Raw genomic sequence first — 20,159 nt, 5'->3', positions numbered from 1 at the left:
CGCAATACGTTATCGATAATGCCACGGTCATGGTAACCGTGTGTTTTGCGTGCTAATACAATAAAGAAGAATTTTAACGAGCCCGCTTAGCGAGACATACCTTTCCAAGACCCGATACAGTTGTACAAACCAGACGTGCGCGTAGATCAAGTTGTTCACAAACAACAACAAGCTAGAATGTGCGCTGTTAGTAAACACTCATCTTCGGCTAAATGTATGTTTTCTGGTCTAAATGGAGACCTTTTCCGCGTGGTACGGGTATGCCAAGAAAACCGAGCCGTGCCTCGCAATTAAAACTTGGGTGGTTTGGGAGGCCGCCGGCCATGTCCAGTTACCACCTCCCAGCGCGAAGGATTTTGATTGAGAGAGCTCGGAAAGTGGCTTCAGACAACGAAGACCTGGACTGAAACGACGACCTAGCCGACTCTAAAGAATATAAGGGCCAACTAGCACAGCCTCAACCCGCCAAGCCATTTTTAAAATAAATATTTCCAACTAATTACATTACATTTTTATTCCATATTTATCAGCCTGAAGCAGGAATTCATATTAAAAGCGAGCGTTTTACCAACAATACGCGACATTTATCATTAGAGTACCACAGTTTCCGGAATTATGCTGATTATGAATATGGATCACATCGTCTTATGTGACCCGACATAACATGGAAACTCAATGCACTCTCAAGCAGTACCAATTTCTATATGAAAATAATTAGGAACACGTGCTCCACAAGGATCGACTTAGATGGTCTGAATATTTAAAAATGGAGATATTTACATACTGGAAGAAACAAGCTCATTTCAGACACGCCTTATGAAGCTTTCGCCTTTTTCCAGTACATGCCTCTCTTTTCTCGTGTTCAGAGGTCATTTTGTAAAACAAAAATCAGTCATTGCGATAGAGGAAACTGATTACATCTCCAATTAGCTCGCCTAAATGCGCACAGCCACCAGTGTTTAGCGTGCCCCTTGCCTTCACTAAGCTCAGCACATTCTAGTTACGCTACATGCATAGGTGTTGTTTCTGGTAGAAGCATTCAGTAAACTTGTCTTCAAGGTTTTTTTGCGAAACAAAAAAGTGCGCTACACGGGTAGAAAACTGCTCATATATCCTTGCTTTATATATTTCAAACACAATACATGTTATTAAAGAAAGCCAAAGTCTTATCTCACGAGTATACAAGCTCAGAGCAATCCCGGTAGTAAGATTTCATTGTGTACTTTCATGCAACATACACAGTTCTAGAGTGAGTTAAGAGAGTCACTTTTTTCTATATGTCCTTGGCATGATGCAAAACAGACAACACTAGCGTTACCCAAGTCTTCCGAAGAATCAGAGCATCTAGCTCTAAATCTCGCAGCGGTTGCGCGTCAAGCCCAAGGACCCGGGATCAAATCCCGGCCGCCGCGGCCGCTTTTCGATAAAAGCGAAAGGCAAGGCGCCCGTGTACACTCCAATGTTAGAACCGCAGATGCTCGAAGTTTGCGGAACCTTCTGCTACGGTGTCGCATAGCCTTAGTGGCTTTGGAACGTTAAACCCATGATCTGCCGTTGGGTGCAGAACAGCAACTTCGACAGCTGCTAGGCATTCTGACCCACAGTGCACTTTGAGAAAATTATGAAGCACAGGTAAGTACACAAGAATACTGCAATATACGCATACAACGGCAGCAGCATTTGCAGTCGACAGTCTGAAAGCTGATGGAAACTCCAAACGAGCTGTGCCGCGCGCACCTCCGCGCTCCTAAGCAAGAGAAGCTCCTTTAGGATGGATGGATGGAATATAGGAAACAGGGTGGTAAAATTGCTATCATGCTCGTGTTTTCCCTCTATCTTGAGTATTGTTTTATATTTGTTAACTATACTATCATTCCATTTATTGAATCTTTATTTCTATGTTACTAATATTATGGCACTATTCTGCTTTTAAGTCACCAATCTAACAAACGATTTTCGCTAGCTTCCACTGCAGATCAATTAACCCGGCCACTGATATCTCTAAACCCCAGGGCCTCAGGAAGAGTGACTGCGCCTGCGTCGACATTCCGATGGATACCATGGCATTCGAGTACGCGATGTTCAATTGTTTCTCTGAATTTAACATATGCTGCACATGTGTCATCTTCATGGTTAAATTCCTTTTGTAGCGGCGCGTTCTAAGGCACCCTGATCTAGCTTCAAAAAGTGGGTCTGGGTCTTGAGTTATCAAAGAAAGCTTCCTTCCTGACCTGGCTTTCTCCTTTCGATATAGTTCTACGGTCTGTTTCTTTTCCATATAATTTATCCAATTTTTACCTTCTGTGTTTTTCACCTGTTGTTTACCGCTCTTTATGGCCAGACACCACAATTCCTTTCCCAATAAACCTCAGCGCCTGATACCTGTTGTATCCTCACAATACCCTATGTTTCATTATCCCGCCATCTTTTCGCCCTTTTGCACTAAGTGATTGCTCATGCTTTCAATGTATGCCAACGTTTCGATTTTTATACCCGAGATATTTATATTCTACCACTCTGTGTTTGATGACTTTGTATTAAGACCCTGATCACTTGAGCCGCTATAAATCACCAGACCCGACTTAACGGCCTTAAAACTGAAGCCTAGAGCGTCCCCTTCGTCTCCGCAATACTTAACTAGAGTTTGCAATTCTTCCAGACTCTCAGCTAGCAGCACAATACCATCTGCATATTTTAAACCGGGGAGGCGCTGCTCTACCGCCTTTCTACCTAATCTATATGACAGGTTAAAACCTAGGCTACTTTCTCGTAGCCTCCGTTCCACATTTTTTCCTATTAAGCATGAACAGAAGCGGTGACAGAGGACAACCTTGTCTTAACCCTTTGCATAACTTGACCGCGTTCATACTTCTTATCCCTTCCCATGTATTGTCTACTTTTTTGTGCCAGTATATTTTCAGTAGAATATCTGTTATCTCATTACCGATACCTTCTTATTTTAATATGTTCCACAGGAGTTCCCGGTTTACGTTGCCTTAAGTCCCGTTTATGTTCAGGAAGGGCCAAATGCAAAGGTCTATTTTCCGCTGAAGCAATGTTGATGCATTGGGTAAGCACGAACAAGCTATCATCTAAGCGCCTACCATCCGTAAACCAATTCTGAATTTCTGCGAGTATTTCCTCACTTTCTACCCATGATTGCAATTTTAATTTCACCGCCCGCATGGGTAACCTGTATATAAAAGGTGTTATCGCAATCGTCCTGTAGGATTTTATGTGCATCCTATCTCCTTTCCTTTTACAAATCAAATTCATTTCACTCTTAAGCCAGCTGTTCGGAATTTGCTTATTCTTATAACTGTTTCGGAAACTTTTAACTTTTTCTTGCTTCTTGGACCAAGTTCATTAATCAACTTGATCGAAATTTCATCTATTCGTGTAGATGCACTTTTAGGAATATTTTTTCTGCCTTTTTCCCGTTCAGAATGGCCAGTTCAAAGCTGCTTTGTTTCCGGATATCTTGCGCTCCTCCCTGATTTGCGAAAATCACCATTTAGTCGCTCTTAAATGACTCGGCTATAACTGATGCAATGTAGTTCACTGCGTTGTCTCCCTGTAAACAATTTTCTCGTCGTCTTGAATTCGTTCTTGCTTTCTTTGATTCTTTTTACCTAGCCAGCTTATATGTTTTCAGAATTTTCGTGGTCCCCCTTTAGTGGCATCTCGGATATCAGCCTTCCATCGAACGAAGGTGTGCTTTAGTTTTCTTTGGAAAAATTCCCGTACATCAAGTTTATTTTATCGATACGAATAACATTTTTGTTCTATTTCCTCATTATATAACTTTGCTTCCTTTGCCTTTCGTTGATGCCTTGAAGCTGCTCGTCGTTGTTTAATGGCTTCCCTGATTTCCTTATTCCACCAGCTCTGTGGCTTCCTCTTTCCATTCCAGCTGCTCGCTACTTTAACCTCCTCAATTTTGTCCGTATGAGTAGTTCTACGTGATCATAATCCCATCCTCTATGGGCATTTCTCTATTAGTTCCTGTATGTCTTTCACTATTCGCGCTATTTGACGGTCGTTTAATTTTGCGTTTACTTTTTCTCTGTTTCATTTCTTTTTTCATCAAGGGCCCCATTTGCATACTGGTACGTTTATGATCACTTACCAGACTACACTTCCTTTCTTCGTCTATTTCCATCTTTGCAAGCTTGCTATATATTCCCTGCGACATTGGGCAGTAGTCAATAGTTGCCTGCCTGTTCCGGAATTCCCACCTGATTTATCCCTTACCTTTTTTTTTTCTCTATTTACAATACCTAGGCTTCGTCGCTCGCAGAAGTCTGGTATTAGCCTTCCGTTATAATCCGTGCATCCATCCACATCGTCGATGTGGTCGTTCATGTCCCCCAGTAGAATATTGTCGGCCTCATCTCCAAACTGGCTTACATCGTAACTGAGACATTTAACGAGATCCTTGTTTTCCTGCCTGCATTTCTCCCTTGTCTCTACATAAACTACCCCTAGTTAGGTCCTTATCCCGGCAATTATATCTGATACCAAGATATATAGTTCTTTACAAGATGATTTTATTCTTTGCCAGTTTGTTGCTTGGTGCATCAAATTCCTCTACTCCCGCTTTTTTCCGTTGTCGTTCTGTTGCACCTTTCCCAAACGTAGCTTTCTATAACCACCGAATCTTCTATACCCTAAGATGAGTATCGCATAGAGGGTACCCACCTATTTCGTCCTCCATCAACTGCTGTTCTAGTTCTATCATTTTCGGTCTCATTCTACCTCCTTGAATTTTTATGTAGCTAATCCTAGTGCTAAATCTCTCTTTTTGTATTTTTCTTTGTGGACCTCCTTATTGCCACTTTGTTGGGCTCAGCCTCGTTCATTACGATATCTTCTGCTTCACTTCCAACTACTCTTGCGCCTGGAGCCCTCGTGGAACAGCTAAAAAAACTATAGCCCTTCACGCCAGGCGCCAGCTGACCTCTTCTTCCACACGTCTGTTAAAATGGATGCCATCTCATTGAAACACTCTGGCAAAACCTGCCCTATGCGCCTTGATGTTTACTTCAACCACTTCGAAACGTCTCTCCAGGCTTAACTTTCCTATGTGATGATTAACTGTCTCTATATCCTTTTTAAGTTTTCCATTCGTTCCTAGCACCTGCGGATAGAGTGCACACAACAGACTGATCATGGTGTGCTATTGCACTGATATCGTCAACTCCCTTAGCTGTACTTTTCAATCCTCCTGCAGCGTCACCATTGAGGACATCATTCAGTCCAACTTTGCTATCACCGTACAGCGCCCTGCGAAATTTTTTGAACGGCTATTCGTGGTCTCTTTCAGAACAGTGTTCACTGTCCTACCTGGGAAGGTCCCGACTGATACTCGCTGATCAATCTTAACATGTTCCACGAAAGCTCGACATCACTTGCTCATGCAAAGCTCTTTCACCTGCTCAGCTCGACCGCACCTGTAGCCGGGCATTTTCTCTCTCCTTCCCAACTGGTGCCTTCTCCTGTGTCCTCTATGGAAATATCATTTTTACCTACTTGTTCCTTTTCCGAACTCTTAGTAGCTACTTGTGAATAGCTCTGTCGGTTCGACCACACATGGTCTGCTTTGCCTTCGCTGTCCATGCCAGTGCCGGCCCTGCCACGTGACCTGTACGAAAATGTCCGTACCTGTTGCTTCCAAGGAAAATGTCGGGCATGTTTTCTTCCATTTGAGGAAGCTGTCCCAGCTGTTTCTCACTTTCTGCCCTCATTGTGCCTATTTCTTTTTCAATGGCTTCCACACTCGACACTACACTAACTTTTTCTCGTTCAAAACTGTCTAGGCGCGCACTCAGCACGCACCAACGGCACAAAATGTCAGCGCCTTCCGCTTCCTCTACCGCGTCGAAACGCGTTTCCTTCAGATTAACCTGCGCTCCACACTGCGTGCACTTAACCTTCTTTTGTTTGCACATATTAAGCCTATATGAACTGGACTATTTCCACTGCGACGTTCTTAGAGTATACAGACTCCAAAGGTAAGACGCAAAATCTACTAGAAAACACGGGTTGAAAATAATTTTGCGAATTCTAATCACCTATAAAAAAGAATAACTATCTAAAAAATAACAAGCTAACCAAATAGTTAAAAATGAACGCCAAAAAAAACTATCTGCCAGCACGAAAACCAGGCCGCTAAGACAACCTGAACACAGCCTAACTAGATGAAAAATAAATAAAATAATAAAATAAATAGCTTATCTATTTCACGTTTTCGGAAGCTCCCGCAGTAACCAGTCCGTCCGTTTCCGATCCCCACGTGCAATCCGAGGAGCGATGAAACACTCCTCCGCACCACACGGCTGTCAACTACCCTTGGATGGGATGGATGGAATATAAGAGCGTTCTCTTTGAAACGGGGTGGTAGCAGTTGCTATAATTCTCTTGTTTTTCCCTATATCTTAATTATTGTTTTCCTTTTTAAAAGGAAGCAGCGCCCCCGGGGGGCGCCGGAAAAGTTGACGCCGAGTGCGTCACGGTGGAGCGGCGCAGGCATACAGCGGTGAGGCTACTGCCCCCTTCTACAGCACTCTACACAGGTGTCTGCCGCTGCGCTCGCTGCAGAGAGGAGGAGGGGTGTAGCGGCAGTCGAGCAGATTCGCGTGCCGCCGTGGAGAGCAGGAGAGGGATTGTTTCCACATTGCGCATGCGCGTGCCGCTGCATAGCACTTACCCAGATGAGCAAGGAAGCGTATGCCGGCACCGTATGCGCAGGGCATGAAAGTGGGTTCACTCTAGAATGCCCGTGAACTTGGATGCGTTAAATGGAATGCTTTTTTCGGTCCATGCAACACTCGGTCACCCGCGCCAAAGACTTCGTTCACACAGTAGGTTTGGCAGTGTTGAACCCCACTAATGTTTTTTTTTTTTTTTTTATTCTACAAGCTTTGACAGAGCTAACGTTGTTTCAGGGAACTTTCTTTAATACCCTAACCAGCGACACAACCAGATTTGAGGGACTATTTCTTCATATTGCGCGCAGCGTGAGGAGCGGCGAGAAATGTGCGCCCATCGCGCCCCCCTCTTCGAAGCAAAAGAGCACGCGCTCCCATTTAGACCGGACATGTCGACGCGATCGTCGCCATTCGATGATTTGAGATCGATGCTGCTAGGAACGGGGTATTCCATGCTCTCCCCATGGCCTCGTAAAGAGAATCAGTTCACTGCCATCTCTATTTCTGGAACATAACATGTACAAGGATGAAGGGAGTGTAGCCCTGTATGATAAATAGAAAAACAGAAGAAAGGAAAGTAAGGATGAACATACAAAACAGTAACAGCACATAAGCTTGTCTAAGTGCAATTGGCCGCCGTCGGCGGCGTTTGGCTTTCGGTGAACTATATAACCGCAACACTTGCAGATGCGTTGACATGAAACAGAGCTGTTCTGCCAAACATTTCCAAAAGCGCTGCGGTTTCGCAGTGTTTTTTTTTTGCCTCGGTGTCCTGGTTGTTTCACGGGATTTTTTAGAAATATTTTATGAACGTGTTCAAGATTCTATTCTAGCCCCTTTGTCTCAACAGGAGAACAAGCAAGTCTGGCTGTCACGGCTTTGCGGACAAGGGAAGAACTTTTGCACGCTCCCGCTTTTCCTCCCGCGCGGCGGCGCTGATCGCCGGCGTGCTTGTCTCGACAAGCAAGTGGCTCTCTCTCGCTTAGTCGCTACACCTGCCGTCTCGTTCAAAATCGGCGTAGTTGTTTCCATCACAACAATGCGCAATGCGAGGACAGCGAGAGACGGCAGTGTATTTTACTTGTTGTATGCCTATGAGCAGCGCGCTTCTAGTGTCGGTGAATCGTGTTCACATTTATAGGTTACATAGAATCTCATCTGTTAACATGTCTTATAAATCGAATTATCGCTATACTGAGTAGGTTTCCAATACATTTCGCGTTCAAAAAATCTTGGGTAAAGTGAACACTATATTTATGAAAAAAAAAAATCAAGAGGCGCCGTTCACAACAACCAAAATGTTTTAAACGCACCTCCAAGAAGTAATTTCACAACAAATTATGGCTGCGAAATAATTTGTGCTGTGAGTTGCTGTCGTGTCGACCGCTCGTCATGCAGTTATCTGTACGAGGAAGAAGCAACATCCGCCAATGAGCACTGCCATTGACCGAGGCAGAGTCTGTGACAATCGCTAAAACGTAGCTATCATTACTCGCGCTGGCTACCAAGCGCAAAAGTTAACTGCAAAAATTAGCTGCAGGGAAACTTAGCTTTACCTACTTATGTGGAGCGGAAGCTCAATTTTGCATGCTTTGAAAAGTTTCTTGTGCTTTGTTTAAACTTTGACGCATATCCATGGTTCCGTGAGCGCTGCCGGTTCCGCGCGTCGCACATTAAGAGGAGGCGCGGCGGGCAAAGAGATAGAGCGGAACCGACAGCCGAGGGAGTTCCGTGGGCTCCGGGAATGGCACCTGTCGAGTCACGTGGTGTGACGTCATAGACACAACTCCGCTGCGCCGCTTTAGGTAACAGTATTTGGTGGTGGATAACCTTCAAATTTGGTACCGACGACCTTCGAAGGTCAAATGATGTGCTAGGTCGACTGAGCTTCTAAATCCTTAATATATCATCATCACCATCAGCCGGATTATACCCACTGCAGGGCGAAGGCCTCTCCCAAATTTCTCCAATTAACCCGGTTGTGTGCTAGCTGCTTAACCACTGCGAACTTCTTAACCTCATCCGCCCGCACCTAATATTCTGCCGCCCCCTGCTACGCTTTCCTTCCCTTGGAATCCAGTTTATTACCCTAAGTGACCATCGGTTATTCTCTCTTCGAACTACATGTCCTGCCTAGGCCCGTTTCTTTTTCTTGATTTCCACTAGAATGTTAGTAACCTGAGTTATTTATCTGACCCACTCTGTACGCTTCCTATATCATAATGCTACCCTTACCATTTTTCTTTCCATAGCCCTCTGCGCTATCCTCTACTTAAGAAGAACCCTCTTGGTTAGCCTCCACGTTTCAGCCCCATAGGTGAGTACTGGTAAGATGCAACTGCTGCATACTTTCCTCTTGAGCGATACCGGTAAGCTGCTAGTCATAATCTGTGAGTGCTTGCCAAATGCGCTCCATTCGAATCTTATTCTCCTTGTTATTTCATTTTCATGGTCCGGATCTGCGGTTACTACCTGTCCTAAGTAGACATATTCGCCTACTACTTCCAGTGCTTCGCCCCCTAACGTAAACTGCTGTTCGTTCCCGAGGCTGTGTAACATCACCTTAGTCTTCTGCATATTGAGTTTCAAGCCTACCTTTTACTTTTCGTGTCTAGGTCACTAATCATTCTTTGCAGTTCATCTCCTGAGTTACTTAGGAAGGCAATGTCATCAGCAAATCGCAGATTACGGAGGTATTCTCCATCTACCCTTATCCCTAACTGCTCCCATTCCAAGTCTCTGAATACTTCCTCTAAGCAAGCTGTGAATAGTCCTGGGGAGATTGTGTCTCCTTGCCTAACACCTTTCTTTATGAAAGTTTTGTTACTTTCTTTATGCAGAACTATGGTTGCTGTGCAGCCACTATATATATATCTTCCAGCCCTTTCACGTATGGCTCGTCTACCCCCTGATTTCGCATTGCCTGCATCACCGCCGAGGTTTCAACTGAGTCAAATGCTTTTTCGTAATCAATGAATGCTATCTATAAGGGCTGGTTATATTCCGAGCATTTTTCTATCACCTGATTGATGGTATGGATATGATCGATAGTAGAGTACCGTTTCCGAAACCCTGCTTGATCTGTTGCTTGATTGCAGTCTAAGGTTGTTCTGATTTTATTAGCGATTACCTTAGTAAATACCTTATACGTAACAGACAGTAAGCTGATTGGTCTGTAATTTTTAAAGTCCTTAGGTTCCCCTTTCTTGTGAACGAGGATAATGTTTGCGTGCTGGCTTTACAGAAATATTATTCGTCGTATGCAGCCAAGCAGCATGGCGGGTGTGCGTGCGCAATGAATGAGGATGTTAGGTCTTGATACACTAAAGAATTGCGCGATATCAGTTCAGTGCAGTTCCGTCGTTCAGTCGTGTCCAACTCTTCATGACCCTATGGACCATATCACGCCCGCTTTCCGGTCTCTCACTATCTTCCTAACATCACATAACTTCATCTGCTGCGCCTCGAGGATGCCATTTAACCATCGTGTTCGCTGCCTACCCCTTCTCCGGTATAAGCACACGTCAAACCTCTATTGCACTTTGACTTCCTCTTACTATACCAGGCCCTGTATATTCTGAAGTTCTCGTCGCTGTATTGCGACGCGAGCCAAGTTTCACCAAAGTTTTCTGAAACAATTGTGGAGGCACGTTAGCAGAAAGAACTATACTGGAATTCTAAATATTTCTACCGGTAAAGCGGTCACAGAAAAATTGAGGCTGTCACATGGTCACACGTTGCAAGTCTTAAGTGTGCGAAATTTTATAATTTTTTTCTGTATTGAATTCTATACTTTTTCAGATCACTATCCGGCTTTCATCCCTTTTATCACATGTAAGGATTATAAAATGAAACTTAATAATATATTTCCTAGTGGCACAAGTGGGTCATCCGAACGCTTCTAGACATGTCCGCTTAACCGTCAGTTCCAGGTTTGAAGGGCGTTCTCTACTGATTCAAGCAGAACTCAACTTTTCATCATTTATGACACTGAATGGTAGTCGTCTCCTGAATAAACAAGCAAGCTTATTGCTGAGATCACGTTGACAGCGAATGCGATGCGCAAAGGCCACCGGTCATTGCGATGCCGTCACCAGTGCCCTCCAAGCAATTTTCAAAAACCCAGTGCCACACCCAAATGCACAGCTAAGATATATATTTTTTATTACGGCACAATAAAATATTGTTTGCTGGTAGAAAGCGTTCACAGAGCGCAAAAGCGTGATGCACGCACATTGCGCCAGGCACAAGCAAAGCGCCCATTGGACGTCGAAGCAAAGGCCGCTGAGATTGATTCGAGCCCTGCTTGAGCGCCAGACACGGGTCAGCATTACCAATTTGAAATGAAATTTTAGCAGCGGAAAATAATTAAATATACAGAGCCAAATATCCCAACACCAAGAAAGCTCATATTTCTTTAAAGTGTGCTCACTGCCTTTTGATCACAAAATATGCACTTTTAGCACACTGCCTTTGTTTTTCACATTTCACATGGTTCATATCCAATTTCAATCTCGTATGCTAAAAGGTATATTCATATTAAAAATGGTAGCATCGCTACAAAATATATCACGATGCCTCTCGTAGGTTATTTATATCCAGGGCGCAGATATTCGTCTAGAGGAAAATGCAATGCAGTGCTTTCCACAGCGGGTTGTGCTGCATTTATGGTAAAGCTGGATAAACGAAAAACTCCCGCCGCCTTCACATAGCAGGCAGGAATGAAGCAGCCAGCGAAAAGCCAGCGAAAAGCCGTGAACTTAAGTAAGAAAAAATAAAGGTTAGTTTAAACGGGGCGAAAACAGTGGCTATAATGTGTGAAGAAACATTAAAAACAGATTATCTGCCTTTGCCTCAGCACATAGAGGAGGTAAGGTTTTGTTGAGAAAAATACGCCTTCTTTTCATGTAGTCCAATTATCCCCTTAAACACACATCGCAAACATCTATGTTCTGTTTCGCAATAAATTTTCCCTAATCAATCAGCTTTCGCTGGCGGGGACACATACATAAAAAAAAAGATGTTTCTTAACAGTGGGAAAACTCACCATGCTACGTCTGGTCTTACGCCCGTGTCGCCAACATAAGTGTGACGCTGGTGATGGAGGCGATGTCCATGCTTTCGCTCAGACGTTGAAGCTTACAGCGGCAGTTGATGTAGAGGGAAAGAAGGCGCATAGAAAGCACACAAACACCAGCGCCAAAATTCAACTTTATAGCAAGGTCGCCAAGCCCCAGAATATATACAACCCGAAAACCGATAAGCAAACAAAACTGTCGAAGAATGAAGAACTGCTGGAATGCGTGCGGCGATAAACAGTTGTCTCATAAGTGAGGCACATGAGCAAAGAGCAGAAAGTCTTAGTAACCTACCAACGCACGCTAAAGATTGTCCAGCTTCTTAATTTGAAATCGAGCTATCATGAATGATTAACCCAAGAATAGTATTAGTGAGATTCTAGGGTGGGATATCAGGACACAAACAGCTGGCTACCAAAACATGTACTTCACAGAATTGTTATTTCGAGATAGTAACGAGTGATAATCTAGATAAAAAGAATTAGAGGGATTCAATGCTTCTGAACCTCATGTGGAGCAAAAGCTTTCGGTGCGGGCAATCGCTGTCGTATTGCAACTACTGAATTGTTATGACCAGCGGTTATCACCAGAGGCGAAGTGGCTGGCGTAGTATCGCTTTCGCAGCAAAAAAAATAAAAAATTCAGGCAGATTCTTCTCAGTGAAGAGTGTAGGCAACTCGATATATCCACTATAGGGTATAAAATATAGCCACATAGAAGACCACAAAGGAGACCACAATAGGGATCACGACGGCAGGATAGAAGAGAAGTACGCTTCAACAGAGGGCTCTTTCTGGTCACCCATTAACGCGCTTGGTCGCTAGGCTCTTCCTGTGGTTCTGCCGAGACGCGACATTGGTGGATTGTGCTGGCCCGTGTACGTTTTCTTGTCTTTTCTTCCTTTCTACCTTAGTGCTTGGTTATTGTTAGAGCTTACAATTCATGATTTGTTTGCTTTCACAATGTGAACAAAACTAGCTCTGGTTATTTAAGCAAATAATATTCAACCCTTAAGCAGTACGGCTGCTCTGACATGCCAGCGGCTATCCAGTAATGTGTCAGAATATCCACCAGCATGCGGCACGTATCCCAGCAGTCTATACGTAGTGGGTGGGTGCCATGGGGCCGGGAACCTTCAAAGCTCATCATTATCTGAACTCCTTAATTTGGAAAATATCAATCCTATTTCATCCAGAAAAGAACATCTATGGCGCCGAACACATTCTCTTATCTCTCCGTGGGTGGCAAATATCCACCGCGGTATCACCCGTTCAGCAGATGTTGCTGTTCGGAGAAATGGGGTCACGGTTGCCTTCACTCAGGACGTGGCCTCATTTCCGACATTTATATCTCGCCCAGGGTTTGATATGCAAATCTGAAAATTTGAAGCCGACATTCACCACTTTCTGCGGGTCTGCCACGCACTAAAACTTACGAGAATCCGACACCTCGCTGCCGCAGGTCGTTCATCGAGAAATCCTGGTTCATATGTTGCATGTACGCAGCGACCAACCCATCGTTCACTCATGGACTTCATTAACTGAGCAAACCTTTTTCCGTTGCTTTATTCATTTCAGTATCCAAAATCACACAGCCTTCTGATGCCCTGAGGCTATAAATATTGTCTACGATATATATGCTCCGTTCACATGACCCTTTTGTACATTGCATCTCGAGCCGTCCTAAAACGATCATTCTCCATTTCATCAGTCGGTTTAGGCATGTGATCTGCATTTCAGTTATTCAATGGGGCTTCCAACCATGCATATTGATGCTGAACTAAACCTTCACATGCGAAATGACCTTGTCGCATGTTTCCTAAGCTGGCATTAGATTTTTCAGGAAGCCATCATGATGATTCATTTCAATAGACAATATACTCCCAATAAGGTATTTATGCAGCTCATGACTACAAAAAGCTAACCTTTTTGTTATACAGCATAAACCCTATCGCAGTCCAAAGGGCGATACTTCCAATCACGAATAAAGAACCAATATTAGAGCTCAACCACCCCGAACGCTACTAATGTGGGGCTCAAAGGCGCTGCTGGGACAACAGTGGATAAAAGATGATTGTCGTTCACGTAGTCAAAAATATGTCGTGGAAGGACCGCTTCACAATGTGCCAAATAATTCCCTCCGTTATCGCTTTAGTGGTATGTATTTTGTATAAACTCTAGGTGTAATGATGCCATCGCATCTAATGACGCGTGAAATGTACACATTTTAAATCGAAGTGTTGCCGATGAGAGACCATGCTTATTTATATACAAGTAGGACTTTGCAGTTACTGATCACAACACTTCTTTCGCCACCAGCTACATCTTTCCACTCGTGTTCTCACTCTAAACACAAGCACAAGCTTGAGATAAACAAGTTCCTGCATCAAACGACGGTCATCACGGCGGAGGGGCTGCTGTTGCTACTGCATCTGTGCCTCCGCCTTCTTGTGTCCAAAGCGGCGGCCACGATGCAGTATATGTGATGTACACAACGTAAGAAAAGAAGCACAGGCTGGTCACCGTCAGCACCACGTTGACCAGTGAGCTAAAGCGAGTGTAGCCCATTTTAACGTTCAGGCGACGCATCAGTGCGGTGATCCATTCCTGGCAGTTGTTCCAGACGAGGCAGTACACAGACCGAGAGCCGTTCATTGCGCTCAGCGCATTTGTCAGTGTCTTGAGAGAGAACCGGCCACTCCGGAGGAAGACCTGCGCATGGACGTGAAAAGGTCGTGGGTGGGACCAGATATATTGGAATAAAAAGCATAGTATAGCAGGTAAATGGATAATTTTTCAGCTTGATTGCAGCTTGACTTGAATGGAATTTTTATTGTTTATAACGGCTATCCTTTTTTTTTCAACAAAACGGAATCTCGATAGTAGCATGCGTGGCTTCCATTCTTTTTAATATCTTGGTAGATAAGCGCCTGCAGCAGAATTTTAAGGCGAGGGGTGGCGGGCAGTTTTAAAGGTGTTTAGGTATGTAGATGACATTTTAGTTCTTTAGAAAGAACTAAAATGAAACATTTTAGAAAGAAGGCTGCGAGGTTCGAAACTGGGTTTGGGCCCACTGTAGAGGAGGGGCGCGCAGCGGGGTTTACGGAGCTTCTCACAAACGCACACCCCCAGAAAGCTATGTTAGCTAAAGCATGGGTAAATGTCCTAGTTTGACATTTACCCATGAACTGCCCGAAGGTTCAGTTTTATAGTTTTTCGGTTTTTAGACCTAAAATTAACTTTTGAGGAAGGGCACGCCTGCTGGGGCTTTTATCCACGAGCAAAAAAAGAGTTGTAACCTTTTGGTTCGGCGTACTCCAAAACCATCAAAACAGGGATAGCGTTGATATGCTTGGAATCCGGTCTCCGAAAGTCTTGCTCACATCAGATGTCCCAGATTTTTAACTATCAGAAAAGCAGGCTTCTAGCTGCAGGGTTCCCTTTGTCGATTCTGACAGCCGTCGCCGAGACCATGCTTCAGAAGTTCAAACATGGAACCGATTAAAACTTTAGGAGTACTGCAAAATCTGCATTGGAGTAATGCGAAAACATGGATGCTGCGGTTGGATGCTTCTGGTTGCTTCTAGTTGCTTAATGTACTTCTTGTTTAGTTCAGTTTCGTTTATTACCTTAAAAGTCCCCTTTAGGGACATTTTAGCCTTTGGTACATTCAAATTGAGCGCCAATCCTTTCTTATGCTCTTTTTTATCTCTACTCCCAGTTGCGAAACGTTACATCCTTGGCGTCACATTAATTTACTTCTTCTTTACCCATTTTAGTATTTGCTGCTTTCAAATTGCGCGCCTGTTCCTTCCTATGCCCTTTTTCGGCTCTACTTCCGGTTGCGTGAAGTCACTATCTTGACATCACCCTAGTTGACTGATTTATTAACTATTTAACATTTGATACATCTTGAAGTCACCCTAATTGACTCGCCTAATTACCTATTTTAGTATTTTATACATTCAAACGTGGCGCCAAGCCACTGGCTAATGAGGCCATTTTCGCCTTACTTTTACATTTTTGCCTCTGTTTACCTAATTAACCAATTGACCTATTTATTTTTTCGGACGCATTACGCAACCTTTATCAATTGACACCGCTCATTACCCTCTACCACTTATCAATTACTCACAACTGCTGCGGACACGATTTTGCGGACGCGGTCTGCGGACAGAAATCTGCAAACATAGCGAAGTAATGCTTTCGTATTAATAACGGCTGGCACTCAATAAAAGTCCCTAGGCCTTAGTTTATGTCCTAGATTCACATAGTCTCGCAAAACTAAAAATAAGTCACTTTCCGTCGCGGTGTACGTGTGTTCTCGGCACCCAGGATGTCGGGAAAGCTCTGCTCACGCATTTGCAATGCAAAAAAAAAAAAAAAAGTGAGTGCCTGAAAAAGCATAATAAGCCATTCGTAAAGAGTTCCACTGGAGGGGTTCATTCCATTCCCATGTCTTGTGGAAAGTAGTATATCGGCCAAGCTGGACGTTGCGTCAATGACGTCTGGGGAACACGCTTAAAAAATTGAAAATAAAGATCACATTACAAGCATCAAGTTGCTCGCGTAAGTAAATGCGATGCATGTGTGGCTTAGTTCGAAGAGACTAAGGTACTTGGGCAAAGTAAAGACAGGACGGAACTGATTAGCCTAATAGCCTATGATATTCAGAAACTTGGCAGCGAGTGTTCTTTATTCTGTTCGTGGCTGAGATTGACTTTTTCAACGAAACTACCTGTAGATTCTGTTTAAAAAGTAGCTTTTCGTGGGTTACACACGCCCACCCGCGCTTGCGCCTTGCTTTGGTGGATTTTTTCGACTACTTATTCCTTTGTTTGTTTCTTTTTCATTGTTATTCGCTTTTGTTTCGTTCCCTTGGTTTTGTTATTTTATGTTATATTGCAGGGCCATGGTAGCAGTGCATCTGCAAAGGGCAGAAAATTTGGAAAAAGGGAAGACAAAATTTCTGGACGCCGAAAGTCAGCGACTTGCTGTGAGAGCTTGGTGACCATGACTTTTGAAATTTTAGGTTGAAAGAAGTGTTCTCGGTTGTACGTTTTGCCTCGGTGCAATTCATAAATTTGCTACTACAGTCTTTTCAAAATATTTCTTGAGTATTTCTTTGCAGCCATGGAAAGCTCAGTGTTTAGGTGATGAATTTGGATGCCCGTTTCCTTGGTTCCATGCTACATTTTGAAATACGTACAGCGCCATCCTTCACAAAATATTTTTATAGTTTTATATTCGTAAAGCGCTCATTTTTTCAGTGACCGGACAGTGGACTGATGTCACAAGGTGAGCTGCTGACACTGAATATTATACCATCGGATTACATGCAATTTAATATGAGGTGTAAAAACGTGAACATATAAACGAAACGTTAAAACATGCACTATAATGTTTACTGTGTGTGAATTAAATATTTCTAACATTTCCTCCATGAAGAAAAAAATTATAACTTCGACAGAATATTTCATGGAAGATTATCAGAAAATATTTTTTACCCTGCGCATACATTTTCTGTACACTCAATTACAGATAATTCTGTGAAATCACTCTAGCAAAATATACAAGAAACAGGCTTTAACATATGTTCCTGATAACGCAGCTGGCATAATTTTTTATTGCAGAACAATATTACAGTGGGGCTGCAAGGAGTAGATATGCATTGTATTTGGTCCTTCTGCAGTAAAGTCGTCGTTCCAAATACAATCTTTCAGTCAGCGCCGGAGCACAGAGGTTTATGGCTTGGTTTGTTTTGTAGGGTTTTACGTCACAAAGTGACTCAGGCTACGAGATAAGCTATAGCGGAAGACTTCGGAAATTTCGGCAACTTAGGTTCTTTAGCGTGCACTGACATCGCACAGCACCCGGACGCAATTCAGCTTTGCTCCATTGGAACACAGCCGCCGCCGTCACAAAGCTCAAGGACCTCGACATCTAATGCTCTAGTGGCAGTAACACCATTTTCACGATTTCTTTTATGTAATATATACAGCAACACCAAATAGCCTGGACCTTCATTGTTACACTTCTTTACGCGTCGGGGGCGCTGGCTACCACGGCCGGCAAGTAATTGCGAGCCATATCAGCTCTCCTCACAAGTCCGGCTGCGTGAATTTCTTTCTGAGTTGATATTTGTAGAAATATCAGAGCATGCATTTTTTACGACTGTTTCCAAATACAGAGTGTGTTCAAAAATGTATGCTTCTTATAAAACCGACAAAAATAGGCTTCAGTTCTCCAGCAAAGAGGGATCGAAGCGTTAGTTTCTAAGTGCGCAGTTGGTATCGACTTTCGGGAGTACACAAAACCAGTGGCCAGTCAATAGAACGGGTGACAACAATCGTGAGCGAGGGACAGAAGATTTCTTTGTGTGCTGACTAAATCCTATCTTTCAGCCCGTGGCTGGGAGTGACCTCGCTTTGTGCTTGCTTTTGCCTCACTGAGTGCTGAATTCTTGAGATTTCAGTTTCGAGCTTTTTTTTTTTTCAGTAGCTGCCACATGGATCTTTTTTAGAATTCCTAAAATATGTGCGCGTATTGAGAACGCGTGTTTTCCTTGCGCCGCAACCTTTGGCCACCACAGAGTGTATGCAGGATCACGTCAAACCGTATATATACCACCATTTGCTATTTCCACATCGTTATTTCCTTGACAAGCAAATCAATTTTTACAGCTGTCCCTTATATCAGACATATAGCGTTTCCCTATTATTAAATATCAAAAATGAAGATACGCGACTTATTTCCAGGCTGACGCAAAAATCGAAAATTTCGGTTTTTGTGTGACTAAGGCCCACCCTTATCGAGAATGCACTTTGGGTGTTAAGTAGTTGGCATCCCAATGCTCCTTTCCTGCGAGGCTAAGATCGCACTGCTAAACCTATATATTCATGGTGTTCTTACTATTATCAATTTCAGTGGAATGCAGAGTGGAAAAAAAAACGAAGTACAGAGAAGGCGACCAATAAAGCCACTATGGAGATAAGTGTGAACGCATCCTCGTCGAAACAAAGAGAGGCTAAAAAAAAAAACTGATCGTAAAAAAGGCGATGTCCACAACAAGGACAGAAAAATCAAGGAGACATGAAATCTACTTCATAGATCGAAAACAGTTCATTACTGGAGTAAACAAATGCAAGAAGTTATCTCTTATAATCAAAAAAAGAAACTGCCAATATGAAGTGGGCTATGTTGAAGTGTGAAAACGGGATCAGGACTAACTTGCTGCGAATTATGCAACAAAAAGACGTGTCATATCTAATCAATAAAAGTAGTTATCGACACCGTGCTTGCTTATATTAAACTATGCATCAAGTAAACCTTCTCACAATAGTAGAATTCATTAAGGCCTATTTGCACGTTGCGGAGTCAGTACCTGCAGTAATTATTTTGCGTTCCTAAATTTTCAGTAGCGTACTAACATGTTCACCAACCTTGCGCGGTTTCTCCATTTCCAGTACTTCCCTCGTCGTCACAAATCCATGGCCCTCCAGGTAGCTGCCGGACTTGGCCGCCTCGAGCATGACGGCTACCTGGTCGGCGGCACTTTCAGCCTGCGCACAGCCCTTGAAGACGAAGACAGCTTGCCAGTGCTTTGCGAAAGGGAAGTCCAGCATCTCCGCTTTGGGCAGCACCTTCGACAGTGGAGATGAGATGGGAGGTGAAGGTAATAGCGGTGCCGTAGAACCACTGCACGACGAACCGGACAGGGGGCGGATGTGCAGAAACACGTCACAGTCATATTCTACTTCGGGATTGTCCAAAAGGACGCAGTTCTGCATCCTTCTTATAACAACGCCAGAACTAAAACGGGCTGTGACCACTGTTCGGAAGTTCTAGGCTGGCGAGAATTTTGATATCGAAAAATGAGCTTCGATGGTTGGCCGGTCTGGACTTCGGAAGTTGCACAGCAGCAAAGCCTTAGACGGTGCCCCACTAGTGGCCGACACTGTTGAGCCAAGCGAGAGATAGCAAAAGAAACCTCCGTGAAGGAACCTTGAAGTGAAAAAAAGGAGCTGTGCAAAGCAGAATCGTCTCGAAACAGACAAGATAGTCAAATCGGAAAGTGCAAGAACAGGAGCCTTAGAGAAAACGAAGTGGATAATCAGATAGGAACTAGCAGGAAGATAGCAGGAGATTAACTAAAAGGCGCTATTTTCAGACACGTATACTCTAGGTTTTGCTCCAAGAGAAAACGCCTCTCTCAAGTTTAACATTAGAACGGAGGATGCAATTTTGCACCATACGCTTCCTGTTTAAAACACATGAGTCACTCTGATGCTGGCGAAGCATTTGAAACGTCTCAGGTATTGACGGCATCTGTGCCGTTTGTTGATTAACATATTGAGCTGGTTTGAAATACC

The 20,159-nt window shown here is 43.6% G+C and overlaps 1 protein-coding gene across 1 annotated transcript; it reads right to left on the bottom strand.

Annotated features, from left to right (window-relative positions):
• Nucleotides 1–14,187: 14,187 nt before the first annotated feature.
• On the bottom strand, nt 14,188–19,577 carry LOC146174192 (uncharacterized). The gene is made up of 2 exons (XM_084585347.1): nt 19,230–19,577; nt 14,188–14,499 (listed from the first exon to the last, which is right to left on the bottom strand). Exons 1-2 carry the CDS (start codon nt 19,575–19,577, stop codon nt 14,188–14,190), a joined length of 660 nt encoding a protein of 219 aa, XP_084441473.1.
• Nucleotides 19,578–20,159: the final 582 nt, after the last annotated feature.

The sequence above is a fragment of the Amblyomma maculatum genome, chromosome 11 (assembly GCF_055883805.1).
Source record: "Amblyomma maculatum isolate TAMU_Amacu chromosome 11, ASM5588380v1, whole genome shotgun sequence".
Classification (NCBI taxonomy): Eukaryota; Metazoa; Arthropoda; class Arachnida; order Ixodida; family Ixodidae; genus Amblyomma; species Amblyomma maculatum.
Note: the sequence above shows the minus strand (reverse complement) of the source record. Positions and strands in the feature narration are given on the sequence as shown.

Excerpts from the sequence above, each read along its gene's own strand:
- LOC146174192 (XM_084585347.1), bottom strand. The coding sequence starts at position 19,577 with ATGCAGAACTGCGTCCTTTTGGACAATCCCGAAGTAGAATATGACTGT. Across the intron at positions 14,500-19,229 it reads AAATGGAGAAACCGCGCAAG|GTCTTCCTCCGGAGTGGCCG; the intron begins GTTGGTGAACAT and ends GTCCATGCGCAG.